General features: G+C 64.1%; 1 protein-coding gene across 1 annotated transcript; it reads left to right on the forward strand.

Annotated features, from left to right (window-relative positions):
* The first annotated feature begins 430 nt into the window (after positions 1-430).
* On the forward strand, positions 431-11,677 carry LOC130593722 (protein O-GlcNAcase-like). The gene is made up of 18 exons (XM_057399071.1): positions 431-462; positions 1,269-1,366; positions 1,851-1,981; positions 2,274-2,445; positions 2,768-2,866; positions 3,172-3,456; positions 3,736-3,864; positions 4,730-5,357; positions 5,703-5,813; positions 6,009-6,414; positions 6,484-6,658; positions 6,863-6,919; positions 7,754-7,839; positions 8,066-8,170; positions 9,735-9,826; positions 10,186-10,378; positions 10,450-10,621; positions 10,938-11,677. Exons 1-18 carry the CDS (start codon positions 431-433, stop codon positions 11,072-11,074), a joined length of 3,108 nt encoding a protein of 1,035 aa, XP_057255054.1. The 3' UTR covers positions 11,075-11,677.
* Positions 11,678-12,026: the final 349 nt, after the last annotated feature.

Genomic DNA, 12,026 nt, shown 5'->3' on the forward strand with positions numbered 1-12,026 from the left:
GAGGTCGGGTCCAAATACACTGTGCTGTTAGATGGGCAGGAGGGTAACTGGGTACCTCCAGCCCCTGAGCCTCCTGGCTTGGAGAATGAAGAAGCTGGTGCAGGATTCAACCTATAGGAAGCACAGGAAGGGGCAGTGTGTAAGCAGTGCATGTCAGTGCTCGTGGATGAGGAGTTGGTGGTTGGCAGCACCAAAGAGTTGCAGTCCCTGGCTCAAGATGCAAATGGAAACCAGTAACAAGTGGTGTCCCATAGGGGTCCCTATTGGGACCAATGCTATTTAATACCTTCACCACTGATGTAGTGGGATCAGGCACCCTCAGCGAGTTTGCAGAGGTCACCAAGCTGAATGGTGCAGTTACCTCCTGGAGAAAGGGAATGGGATCCAGAGGGACCTGGGCAGCCTGGAGAGGTAGGATCATGAAAATCTCATGAAGTTCAACAAGGTCAAGTGCAAGGTCAGGTCAGTCCCAATATCAACACAGGCTGCGGGATGCAGGGGTTGAGAGCAGCCTGGGGAGAAGGACTTGGGGGTGTTGGGTGAGGAGCAGCTCCCATGACCCATTTCAGTGTGAGCTTGCGCCCAGAACCCCCCCATGTGCTGGGCTGCACCCCCAGAGCGTGAGCAGCAGCTCAGGGAGGGGATTCTCCCCCTCTGCGCCCTGCTGTGCTCTGGGGAGAACCCCCCTGCAGTCCTGATCCAGCTCTGGGGCAGCAGCACAAGCCCTGGCAGAGCTGCTGCAAATTGCAGGGCTGGTTTGTCCTGATGGAGCCCCCCAGCAGGACCACAGGGCTGGGGCCGCCTGCAGCTATCAGCTGTGTGGAGCAGCAGACCAGAAGCTGCTCTTCTGTGTTCCCCAAGGATCTCCCCCTTCCTCCCCTGGGAGGCTGGGCTAGCTCCTCACCCTCCTCCATTGCTTGGGCTTTTTATCACCACAGGACTTTGTGGAGCAGTTGGAACAGGCTGTTCAGGTTAAGTTGGCCCTTCCCACCCACCTTTTCCGCAGCAAGGTTGTTCACCCCTCTCCAGAGAGGCAGCATCCTCCTGATCCCCAAGACCTTCTCATCTGGAGGTCCCTAACCACCACCACCACCAATGGCTGGCCTTAGCACCGGGAGCACTGGTTTATGTCTTCATGTCCAACGCGTGCATGCAGGGCTCCCGGAGCCAGGCAGGGCTGGAAGCCTGCAGGACATGGGGCAGGTCTGGGGCAGGAGGGGGCACCGTGTGCGGAGCAGCTCTTGCTGACCCCGGTCCTTGCTGCACAGGCTGAGGCGCCGGGGGCTGAACTGCTACATGTACGCGCCCAAGGACGAGCTGAAGCACCGGCTGCTCTGGAGAGAGCCCTACACGGAGCATGAGGCAGGTACCGGCTCTGCGGGCCCCGTGCGAGCGGGCTGCTGCCGTCCCGGTTCCTCGGGGGAAGCGAGGGCTGCGGTTCAGCTGGGGCAGGCTGAGGTTACCGCTTCAGCCCACTTCAGGGAGCCCAAGCGCAAGGGGACCCCCAGATCCTGCCCGGCGCAAGGAGCCTTCCCAGCCCCTGCCCATCAGGAATCGCTTGGAACCCCCAGCATGGGGAGCTCCTCACGTGGGTCTCTCACAATGTGCTCAAATACACCGGGGCCCAGATCCTTGTGGAAAGCCCTCTGTGTCCCAAGGGACTGGGACTCGATCTCCTGGGCTCCTGCCCCTGGATGCTCTTGTATCTCCTGTTGCTCTCAACTCCTTCCTGGAGTCACTGGTTTCCTCTCCCTCCACCCCTTGTCTCTCTCCACCCCTTGTCTCTCCCCACCCCTAATCTCCCTCCACCCCTCGCCTCCCACCACTCACAGCCCGTTCTCTGTCCCTAGCCCACATGCGTTCTCTTATCGAGGCTGCCCAAGAGCAGGATGTGCAGTTTGTGTTCGCCATCTCTGCTGGCCAGGACATGGTGTTTTCAAGTGCTGGGGATCGGCTCCTGCTGCAGCAAAAACTCAGGCAGGTACCGTGGGCCATTCCTTCATCCTCCTGCTCTCAGGCGAGGGGCATAGTGCCTGTGTGGGGCTGTGCTGCTGCTGCTGCTGCTGGCCAGTGCAGGCCGGTGCTGAGTCCCAGTCCCCAGGAGGGTAAAGAGCTGCTGGCACAGGGGGTTTGCTCCATGGCATGGGCGGCTCTGCCCAGACCATCCGCACGGGTACCCCAGACCTCACTGTCCTCAGTGGCACGGGGGTTGTCAGGGACTCGCTGCAGCACAGGGGTCCAACAGCAGCCCATGTCCATGCCCGTGCCTGCAGGTGGCTGCCATGGGGTGCCAGGCCTTTGCACTGCTCTTCGACGACATCGACCCCTGCATGTGCCAAGCTGACAGAGATGCCTTCCCCTCCCTGGCGCAGGCTCAGGCCTCTGTGGCCAACGAGGTGTACCAGGAGCTGGGCCAGCCCCCCGTCTTCCTCTTCTGCCCTACAGGTACTGCCTGCAGCCCCCGGTGCCCAGCCAGCTGAGGCACCCTCGGCAGAGCAGGGTGCCTTTGGCTGCCTTCACCCATGTGTGCTAAGAGCTGACTGCCCTGACAGCTCCCACAGCTCCCCCCGCAGCCCTCATGCTCTTGAGGGAGCCCTGGAGATCCAGTACTAGGGCAGGACAAGGCTGCAGACAGGCTGGTGCTCCAGCACCCTTGGATGCGGCACCCCCTGCACAGCACATCTCCCCAGCCCCTGCCACTGAGCCCTGGCAGCTCATCCTCTCCCGGTCTCTGCCCTTCAGAGGGTGCTCTGTGCTCTCTCCATAGAGTACTGCAGCTCCCTGTGCTCTCCCAGCCCCAGCCAGTCCTCCTACCTGCTGACCATCGGCCGGGAGCTGCTCCCAGGGATCGGTGTCATCTGGACCGGTGAGCCCCCAGCCCGGCAATGTGCGCTCTGTGGCCCCGTGCAGCTGCTCAGCGAGAGCCCGGTCTGTGAACCCTGCAGGCACGGGCTCCCTCCCGGGAGAGGCAGCAGCAAACAAAGAGCCCCATCGCGGAGCCTCCCAGCTGCGGGGCGTGCAGCCCCGGCCGGGCAGGCAGCGGCTCGGGCTGTGGGTGTCCTGGCTGCGGGGGTGAGCAGGGGTGACTCGACCCTCACCCCCCTGCTCAGCACCCAGCTGTGTGCGTGTCCCTGCTGTGAGCGTGCCCACGCCTGTGCTGTGCTGCTCCAGGGCCCAAGGTGGTGTCACAGGAGCTCTCAGCCGTGCTGCTGGAGGAGGTGGAGGGTGTCCTGCGGCGCCGGCCCGTCATCTGGGACAACCTGTATGCCAATGACTACGACTGCAGACGTGTCTTCCTGGGCCCCTACACGGGACGTGCCCCCGGCCTCATGGCCAGGCTCCACGGGCTGCTCCTCAACCCCAACTGCGAGCTCCAGGCCAACTTCATCCCCATACATACGCTGGGCAGCTGGTTTCGGAGTGAGCTGGGGAGCTGTGCCCACCCTGACCACACAGGTACCTGGTCTCAGCACCCCAGGCAGCTCTGAACGTGGGGTCTCGGTACGGGCAGCAAGCTCGTGCAGCCAGGGCACAGCCATGGGTCTCTGCCATGGTCCTGCAGGCTCCCCTGCAGTCAGCCTGGGTGAGCTGCTCACCTGGCTGGGCACATCCCAGGGCTCGGGATCCCTCCAGGGCCATCTCCTTGCAGGGGGCTGCCTGCCCTCAGCATGCCATGGGGTAGCTCTGCCAGGCAAAGAGTGGGGCTGCCCAGATTGATGAACTCCAGTTCCTTAGGGATGGAGCCTGTGGCAGCACAGGGGGACAGCCCAGGCCCGCAGGATGGAAGCTACAGCCCCCAGGAAGCCTTGGAACTGGCGCTGTGTGACTGGGTGGCTGAGATAAACCGGCAAGCCTTGGAGCCAGGTAGGTGATGAACTCACACCGTGCAGCACCCACCAATACCTCAGTCCCTCTGGAACAGCTCTGCTGGGAGGTTGGTGGGTGCCAGAGCCCCGTGTCTTGGTGCTGTGGGTGCTGTGGGTGCTGTGGGTGTTGTGGGTGCTGTGGGTGCTGTGGGTGTTGTGGGTGCTGTGGGTGTTGTGGGTGCTGTGGGCGCTGTGGGCGTTGTGGGTGCTGTGGGCGCTGTGGGCGTTGTGGGTGCTGTGGGCGCTGTGGGCGTTGTGTGTGCTGTGGGTGTTGTGGGTGCTGTGGGTGCTGTGGGTGTGTGGGTGCTGTGGGTGCTGTGGGTGTTGTGGGTGCTGTGGGCGCTGTGGGTGCTGTGGGTGCTGTGGGTGTTGTGGGTGCTGTGGGTGCTGTGGGTGTTGTGGGTGCTGTGGGTGCTGTGGGTGTTGTGGGTGCTGTGGGTGTTGTGGGTGCTGTGGGTGCTGTGGGTGTTGTGGGTGCTGTGGGTGCTGTGGGTGTTGTGGGTGCTGTGTGTGCTGTGGGTGTTGTGGGTGCTGTGGGTGTTGTGGGTGCTGTGTGTGCTGTGGGTGTTGTGGGTGCTGTGGGTGCTGTGGGTCCTGTGGGTCCTGTGGCTGGTGCAGCAGCAGGTCTGTGCTCCGGGTGCCACATCCCATCTGGATGAGAGGGCCAAGCTCGGTGCTGTGCAGTGTTTGCCCCTGCAGAGCCTGTGGCCTCACCACCCCCAAGGCCTGGGCTCCCGAGCACAGAGCCATGCAAAGCCCATGATGCTGGGGGCTCAGAGGTGGAGCTGCCCAGCGTGCCCACCCCAGGGTGCTGCCCCACCGGCCGCAGCTTCTATGTGGGTGCCCCCGCTCCTTTCTGCCAGGAGCAAGGAGCCCGGGACATGCCAGCGTCAGCCTCAAGGGAGGAGCAGAGCTGGAGCCTGGCACAACGGGACGGGACATCCTGCCTGACCCCCGGCCCCTCGGCGCTGCTCCCGGTGGGACAGACCAGCACGGCCCCGAGCCCTGCGGCACGGCACCAGGGGAGGGGAGAAGGCAGGTGCCCGTGGAGCCCGAGCAGGACAGCGGGAGCAGGGCCCGTGCCGGTGGTCAGCAAAGCCCTGCCGGGGACAGGGAGCAGCTCACTGCGGGCAGCACAGGGAGCCGTGAGCCCGGCCCTGCCGTGCCCAGTGCGGCTCAGGCTCCCCAGCCCACAGGAGCGCCGGCGGCTGCCGAGACCCCCCCCAGCCCAGGGACCGCCGCGTGCTGCAGCGATGGGAGCAGCGCTGCCCAGAACCTTCTGCCCACCGGTGATGCCAGGACGGGGGCTGGCAGCTCCCACCAGCCCTGCAGCAGCAGCCAGCCTGAGCCCACTAGGGCTGATACAGCCCAGACACCCCCAGGGCCTGGGACCGGTGCCAGCCCTGTCCCCACAGCACTGCCCATTGATGGGACTGATGCCAGCCCTGGCCCCACAGCACTGACACCAGAGGAAGCCAGGTCCAGCCCCATGTCCTTTCTGATCATGGAGGAGCCCAGGTCCAGCCCCACAGCACCAGTGACCCTAGAGGAGCCCAGGTCCAGCCCCACAGCACCGGTGACCCTAGAGGAGCCCAGGTCCAGCCCCACAGCACCGGTGACCCTAGAGGAGCCCAGGTCCAGCCCCACAGCTCCATTGACCCCGGAGGAGCCCAGGTCCAGCCCCACAGCACCGGTGACCCTAGAGGAGCCCAGGTCCAGCCCCACAGCACCGGTGACCCTAGAGGAGCCCAGGTCCAGCCCCACAGCACCGGTGACCCTAGAGGAGCCCAGGTCCAGCCCCACAGCACCAGTGACCCTAGAGGAGCCCAGGTCCAGCCCCACAGCTCCATTGACCCCGGAGGAGCCCAGGTCCAGCCCCACAGCACCATTGATCCTAGAGGAGCCCAGGTCCAGCCCCACAGCTCCATTGACCCCAGAGGAGCCCAGGTCCATCCCCATGGCACCATTGACCCCGGAGGAGCCCAGGTCCAGTCCCATAGCACCAGTGACCCTAGAGGAGCCCAGGTCCAGCTCCACAGCACCAGTGACCCTAGAGGAGCCCAGGTCCAGCCCCACAGCGCCATTGACCCTAGAGGAGCCCAGGTCCAGCCCCACAGCACCATTGATCCTAGAGGAGCCCAGGTCCAGCCCCACAGCTCCAGTGACCCCAGAGGAGCCCAGGTCCATCCCCATGGCACCATTGACCCCGGAGGAGCCCAGGTCCAGTCCCACAGTACCATTGATCCTAGAGGAGCCCAGGTCCAGCCCCACAGCTCCATTGACCCCGGAGGAGCCCAGGTCCAGCCCCATGGCACCATTGACCCAGGAGGAGCCCAGGTCCAGCCCCATGGCACCATTGACCTCAGAGGAGCCCAGGTCCAGCCCCATGGCACCGCTGACTCTGGAGGAGGTTCGGATGGTGGTGGAGCTCTTCTACCTGCCCTATCATCATGGGCCGCTGGCACAGCGTCTGCTGGAGCACTTTCGGTGGCTCCGGGCAAACAGCCTCAGCGTGGGGGTCTCTGCCACGGCACCCGATGCCAGTGCGGTGAGTGCTGGGGCTGCCGCTTGCCACAGCACTGTGCCACAGCCGTGGTGACGCCCGCTGTGCCCGCAGGGCCGGTGCTGGCGTGGCCGAGCGCAGTCCTTCACGCGGCTCTGCGCCCAGACCTGTCGCCTGCACGCTCGCCTGGTGGGTGCTGCGGGGCGGGCGCTGCTCTACGACCTGCACCCCTACCTCTGGGACATCCGCAACGTGCTGCTGGCCTCCAGCGCCTTCGTCCAGTGGCTCGGTACGTGCTGCGGGTCTGCGGGGTCCCAGGCACTGCGGCACCGGAGCTTGTTCTGCGGTGCTCCACTGCTCCCCTTAGGGGTGACAGTGCCTGGGCTCCCCCAGAGGTTCGGGGTCCCTGTGTCCAGCTAGGGTCCTTCCTGGGGTGCACCTCCCATGGAGACCCTGTTCCCTGTCCCCTGGTCAGCTCCTCTCTTCCTTGCAGATGGTCATCTCCTCTGCGAGCCTGGCCCCACAGACGCATGGGGGAGCTGCTTTGGCTGTAAGTACCGGTGCTGCCTGGCTCTGCTCCTGGTGAGGGGTCCTGGTGCTGCCCTCGGGCCCCCCAAGTCCTGCAGCAGCAGCAGCACTCACCACTGAGCTGCCCTGTCCCATGCTCTGCCTGCCCAGTGCAGCCAGAATGGCCATGGGGAGGCTGGCACCCCCTGTGCCCTGCACACCAAGGCAACATGGGGCACTGCTGCTGGGGACAGGGCAGATATCGGAGCAGCTTTGCACCGCCTCTCATAGTCCTGAAGGAATGCCCATTTCTAGGACATGGCTCTTCAGCCCTTTGGATCCAAGGACCTCTCAGCCTTCCTGGTAAAAGGGATCCATGGGCTATTGGGAGCAGAAACGTCCTTGGTGTCATAGGCAAGGTTGGCTTTTGGATGCCCGGGCCTCACTTTGGAAGCCCCTGTCCTGCTGATTCAGGTGTTCCTGGGTGTTCTGTGGCCCTCGTGACCTCTTACAAACCAAGAGCTGTCACCAGGTGACAAACTCAGAGGGTCTCCAGTTCACTGTGGGATGGGGCCATGTGCCTCGAGCTGCTTCCACAGGGCAGCATGCCGGGCGAGCTCCCACAGGCACTGCAGGGCTGCCTGGGCAGCGGTACCCAGGAGCTGTCTTTACCTGACACGTTCATGGAGGCAAGATCATTCCCCATTCCCACACCGAGCCCTGTTGTGGAGGCTGTGCTGCACCCCAGTCATGGCGAGGTCCCTGGGCTGCACAGTGACCAGTGCGGATTGTGATGGTGCTGTGTGACGGAGGCTGAGCTCCCCCCAGCCCAGCAGGTTTCTCTTCACCTCCTGTGTCTGTTCCCTGCTGCCTCCAGGGTGCCAGAGCATCACAGCCCCGATCCTGCTGCGGGAGGATGCTGAGCCCTGGGCACGGCGCGGTGGCCTCTTTGGAGAGATGCAGGTGAGAGGATACCCATCACTGGGCGGGGGCTGGAGGAGCCTTGGGAAGCAGGACCCCAGCTGCTGCTCCTGGCGTGGCACTGAGTTACTGCAAGGGAAGGCAGAGCTGCCCTGGGCCTCTGCGCCTTGTCTGCAGCTCCCAGGGTCCAGGCTGCTCACAGGGACCCTCCTGCTGCTGCTCAGGGTGAGGTTTGGAGCCAGGACTCCCCCGGCACTGTCTCTTCCAGGCGCTGCTGCCCGTGGGGAACAGCTCTGACCTCTTCTATCAGCCACCTCCGCTCTTCCCGTCTCGCCGGCTGTACGCTCTGCGCCCGCTGCGGCCCCGGGACAAGGTGGGAGCTGCAGCACAAGGAGCAGCCACAGCTCAGCTCCGGGAGCCTGTGCTGCACGTGTCCCATGCGAGACGCGCTCACCCGCTGCGAGGGGGGCTGAGCTGCAGCTCGGGCTCTGAGGGTGGAAGGGACCTTCAAGCAGGCAGGGCTGGGGCAGGGCAGCCCCCAGGATGCAGAGCAGGTGTTGTGGCCAGGGCAGAGCAGGGAGACCCAGCTCAGGAGTGAGCCCCACTTGAGCTGGCTCCAACGTGGGATGCCAGGAATCTCAAGCGGTCCCCAGAGCACCCCCAGATCTGAGCTCCAGTGGTGGCTGCGAGCAGATGCCAGGGAAGATCCAGAGCAGGGCAGGTCTGGATGGTGACCGCCTGCAGCCTTCAGCAGCCTGCGGCTCTGGCACTGCCTGAGCCTGTTGAGGTTCAGCTCCCAATCAGTCCCTTCTTCAGATGCGCACCCAGTTGAGAGGATGATTCCCCGTTGGTGGGGCAGCAGCCCCTGTCAGCTGTGAGCAGCGCGCTGCCAGCCCCCTCGCCCCATTTCCATCCCCGCAGTTCGATGGCATGGTGAGGGAAAGGGAGAATGTGGAGGTGGGTGGGCATCCCGCTTCAACTGCTGCCGAGTGCAGCAGAGTGCTGGGCTCCCCAGGCAGCACAGAGCCGGCAGCAGCTCCCGGCTCCCTTGCCCTGCTGCTTCTGCCAGTGAAAGGAAATGCAATCGCTGCAAATCCAGAGTCATGGACACAAGCACAGGACCCGGCGGTGCTCAGCTGAGCTCTTGTGAACAGCAGAGGAGGAGCTGCCAGTGCAGGAGAGCAGACCACAGGAGCAGACTGCCCCTGTCAGCACGTCCCACTGCAAGAGCTTCCCCACTGCCTATTGTCAGATTTCATCTGACCAGGCTGAACTTCAACAGCCTGAATCTGTGTCCAGTGAAACGGAGGGGAAAAGTGCAGCTGAACTGCCCGTGGTGGGAATGGTGCTGGGAAGCACGCTCACTGTCCTGCTGTGTCGCACAGCGCTGGGGCAGCCCTTCCCTGGGGAAGCAGTGCTTCCATTGGGATGTGCCTTTCACTGGTCCTGTGAGCAGCAGCGATCTTGAGTCTGGCTGAGATAGGAGGTCCTGAGTTGTCCCATGTTGGGCATGCGCTGAGCAGACTCGAGTTCCAGTCCTGGTTTCGCTGCAGCTGTGAGCATGTTCCATCCCTGGCGAGCTGCGTTTTCATCAGCTGCTCCCCTGGGATGCCTGTCTGGAATGGCAGTTTCCCATTCTGAAGTGTTTCTGTGCTGGGATAAGCAGCCTCAGAGGCCAGCAGAAGGTGGTGCACTGTACATCGCTGGGCGCAGAGCCCGGCACCCTTGGCTGCTGAGGCACGTACCTCCATATACCTGCCCCGGGTCAGGATGCACTGGAGGGCTGGGCCCTGGTCACGGTCCCTCTCTCTGGTCAGCTTGGGAAGCTGAGGGCCCACGATGCTCTGTCGGGGGCTGTGGTGGGGCAGCAGAGGAGCAGCAGTGGGGAAGGGACCAGGCAGGCAGAGCCAGCGCTGAGCTGGATCTGACTCTTCCAGGGAGAGCTTTACCGCATGTGCCGGGAGAGTCTGGACTGTGACCCCAAAGTCACAGAGATCCTTGTGGCCCACCCCGACCTGCTCGGTGACAGGTAAGACATGGTCCCTCTGAGTGTGCCCAGCCCGGCCATGCCATGTGCTGGGTGGTGCTGGACTGTGGTGTGATGTGGTTGCCTCTTGCATCCCAGCAGGGCCCAGCTCTGCCTGCATCATGGCTGGCAGTGGCCTCACCTGGGAGAGCTACCCCTGTGCCAATGCCCAGATGGGTTGTGGGGATGGACCCGCTGCCATGGCTCCCCTTGGCTGGGGGCTTCGCCTGGGGGCTCAGGGATGTTCTGGGGTGGGGGATGCTGTCCCGCCAGGCAGGAGGGAGGAGTTTGGCTGCTCTGAGCTCTCCCCAGGGCAGGCTGGGCCCCAGTGGCAGCTCAGTGCAGCTTTGCTGTGGCCGCAGGCTGCTGGGCAGCTTCCTGAGCCTGAGCCCCGAGTACACCTTTGTGCTGGAGGATGAGGCTGGTCCCTGTGGCTATGCTGCCGGCGTGCTCTGCGCTGAAGGCTTCCTGCAGCAGCGAGACAGCGGCTGGCTGCCGGCCATGCGACACAAGTACCCCCGGGACCTGGCTGCAGGAGCCCCAGCGCTGGGCAAGGTGAGGGAGCTGCTGGAGCGGGAGTGAGCAGGTTTGGGATGGGGGCCCCTCAAGGTGCTTGTCTCCCGCAGGATGCCCTGGAGGAAGCACTGCTCTTCTTCCACACAGAGCCAGCGACAGTGCCCCTGCCTGTGCTGCGGCGGTTCCCCTCCCTGGTGCAGCTGGGCACAGCCGCCCGCATGCTGGATGTGGGGGCCAGCCACAGCCTGGCCCTCTGCCTGCTGAGCGCGCTCAGGGCCAACGGTGAGCATCCCCTCGTGTGCCTTCATCCAACCCCATCCCCACTGCTCCCTGGCCCACCCCGGAACCGGGAGCTGGCCCTGCCTGCACCCCACCGGGGTGCCCCCACCAGGTCTCCCCATCCCCTCAGTGACACAGTCTGGCCCCAGGCACCATGCCCCCCCCTTGCACCAAGGGACCTGTGCCTTGGGGCATCACACAGGCACGCAGAGCAGAGGGGCAGTGCAGAAGTTGACCTTCTTATGGAGGGGGACCCAGTCACTGGCCTCTAGTGCTGGGATCCTGGTGCCAGGGGCCTGATCCCACACCTCCCTTCCAGGGTCGCGGGGAGTGTTTTGCCAGGTCAGTGCCACCGACCAGCAGCAGCTGAGCTTCTACAGCAAGCTGGGCTTCATCGCTCTGCCAGTGGCCTGGGACAGTTGTCCTGGTGCTCGGCTCCTGGGACGTCTCCTCTGAGCACCCTGCATTGGGTGTGGGTGTGGGGAGGCAGTGCCGGAGACAGGCTGATACCCGTCCCGCACACAGGGAGCAGGAGCAGAGGGGCACCTTGATCAGAGCAGGTACATGCGATGGGGACATGGCTCGGGGAGGAGCAGGAAGTCACAGGGATTCATGCAGGGGACAGTCCTCAGGCGACAGAGGCATTTCTGCTATCTCAGGAGAGAGGCATCAGGGCCCCTGCACTCTCCCCCAGCTGTTCCTGCTTGCTGAGTGCCCTCCACCACTGCTGGGGAGCCAGCAACATCCCTGGGCTGGCTGCAGACCTCCAGGCCTGGAAGGAGCCACCTGGCCAGCATTTAGGGTGGTGGTCTGGGAGCGTGGCACAGTGCATTAGTGTGCAAGGAGCATCCCTGTCCCGCAGGCTGGGCTGTCCAGATCGCTCCATCCCCGATGTGGCCCTAAGCTGGGTAGCTGGGGCTGGGGCTGGCCCTCGGCATCGAGCATCTTCCTGCCTGTATCTTCCCGACCTGTATGGGACAGTGAGGCAGCCTCCATCTCTGCCACCTGGGGGCTGAGGGAAGCGTTGTCCGTGGCAATAAAGCATTTGCTGGGCTCTCACCATGGTTTGTCTCCTGGGCGAAACAATCAGGGTATCAGCATGTCCCGATCACACCCTCATCCCGACCCCTCAGCCAGCCCTGGCTGTCAGCCTCACCCCTGCTGTCGCTGTATCTGGTCCTGTGCAGCCTCAAACGAAGCAGCTCCCCCACATCCACCTCTCCAGGCACTCACCAGCTCTTGGCCTCCGCTGGCAACATACAGGTGGTTGGGACTGGATGAGCTTAAGGCCCTTGCAACCCAAACCAGTCTGGGGTCCTGGGACCCCGCTGCAGCCTCTGGAAGAGTGTTGGGAGGGAGAGATGGAAGGATCAATCCATCACTGACGCTTTCTCTTCCGTGCCCCAGC

The sequence above is a fragment of the Pezoporus wallicus genome, unplaced genomic scaffold, assembly GCF_028554395.1.
Source record: "Pezoporus wallicus isolate ANWC-B61680 ecotype Strahan unplaced genomic scaffold, APGP_CSIRO_Pwel_v1 contig_14149, whole genome shotgun sequence".
Taxonomy (NCBI): Eukaryota; Metazoa; Chordata; class Aves; order Psittaciformes; family Psittacidae; genus Pezoporus; species Pezoporus wallicus.

What these genes read in the sequence shown, in the direction of transcription:
- LOC130593722 (XM_057399071.1), top strand. Translation starts at nt 431, where the DNA reads ATGAAGTTCAACAAGGTCAAGTGCAAGGTCAG. An exon ending in TGCAGCAAAAACTCAGGCAG is followed by an intron (nt 1,982 to 2,273) that starts GTACCGTGGGCC and finishes CCGTGCCTGCAG; the next exon opens with GTGGCTGCCATGGGGTGCCA. An exon ending in ATGGGGGAGCTGCTTTGGCT is followed by an intron (nt 6,920 to 7,753) that starts GTAAGTACCGGT and finishes TGCTGCCTCCAG; the next exon opens with GGTGCCAGAGCATCACAGCC.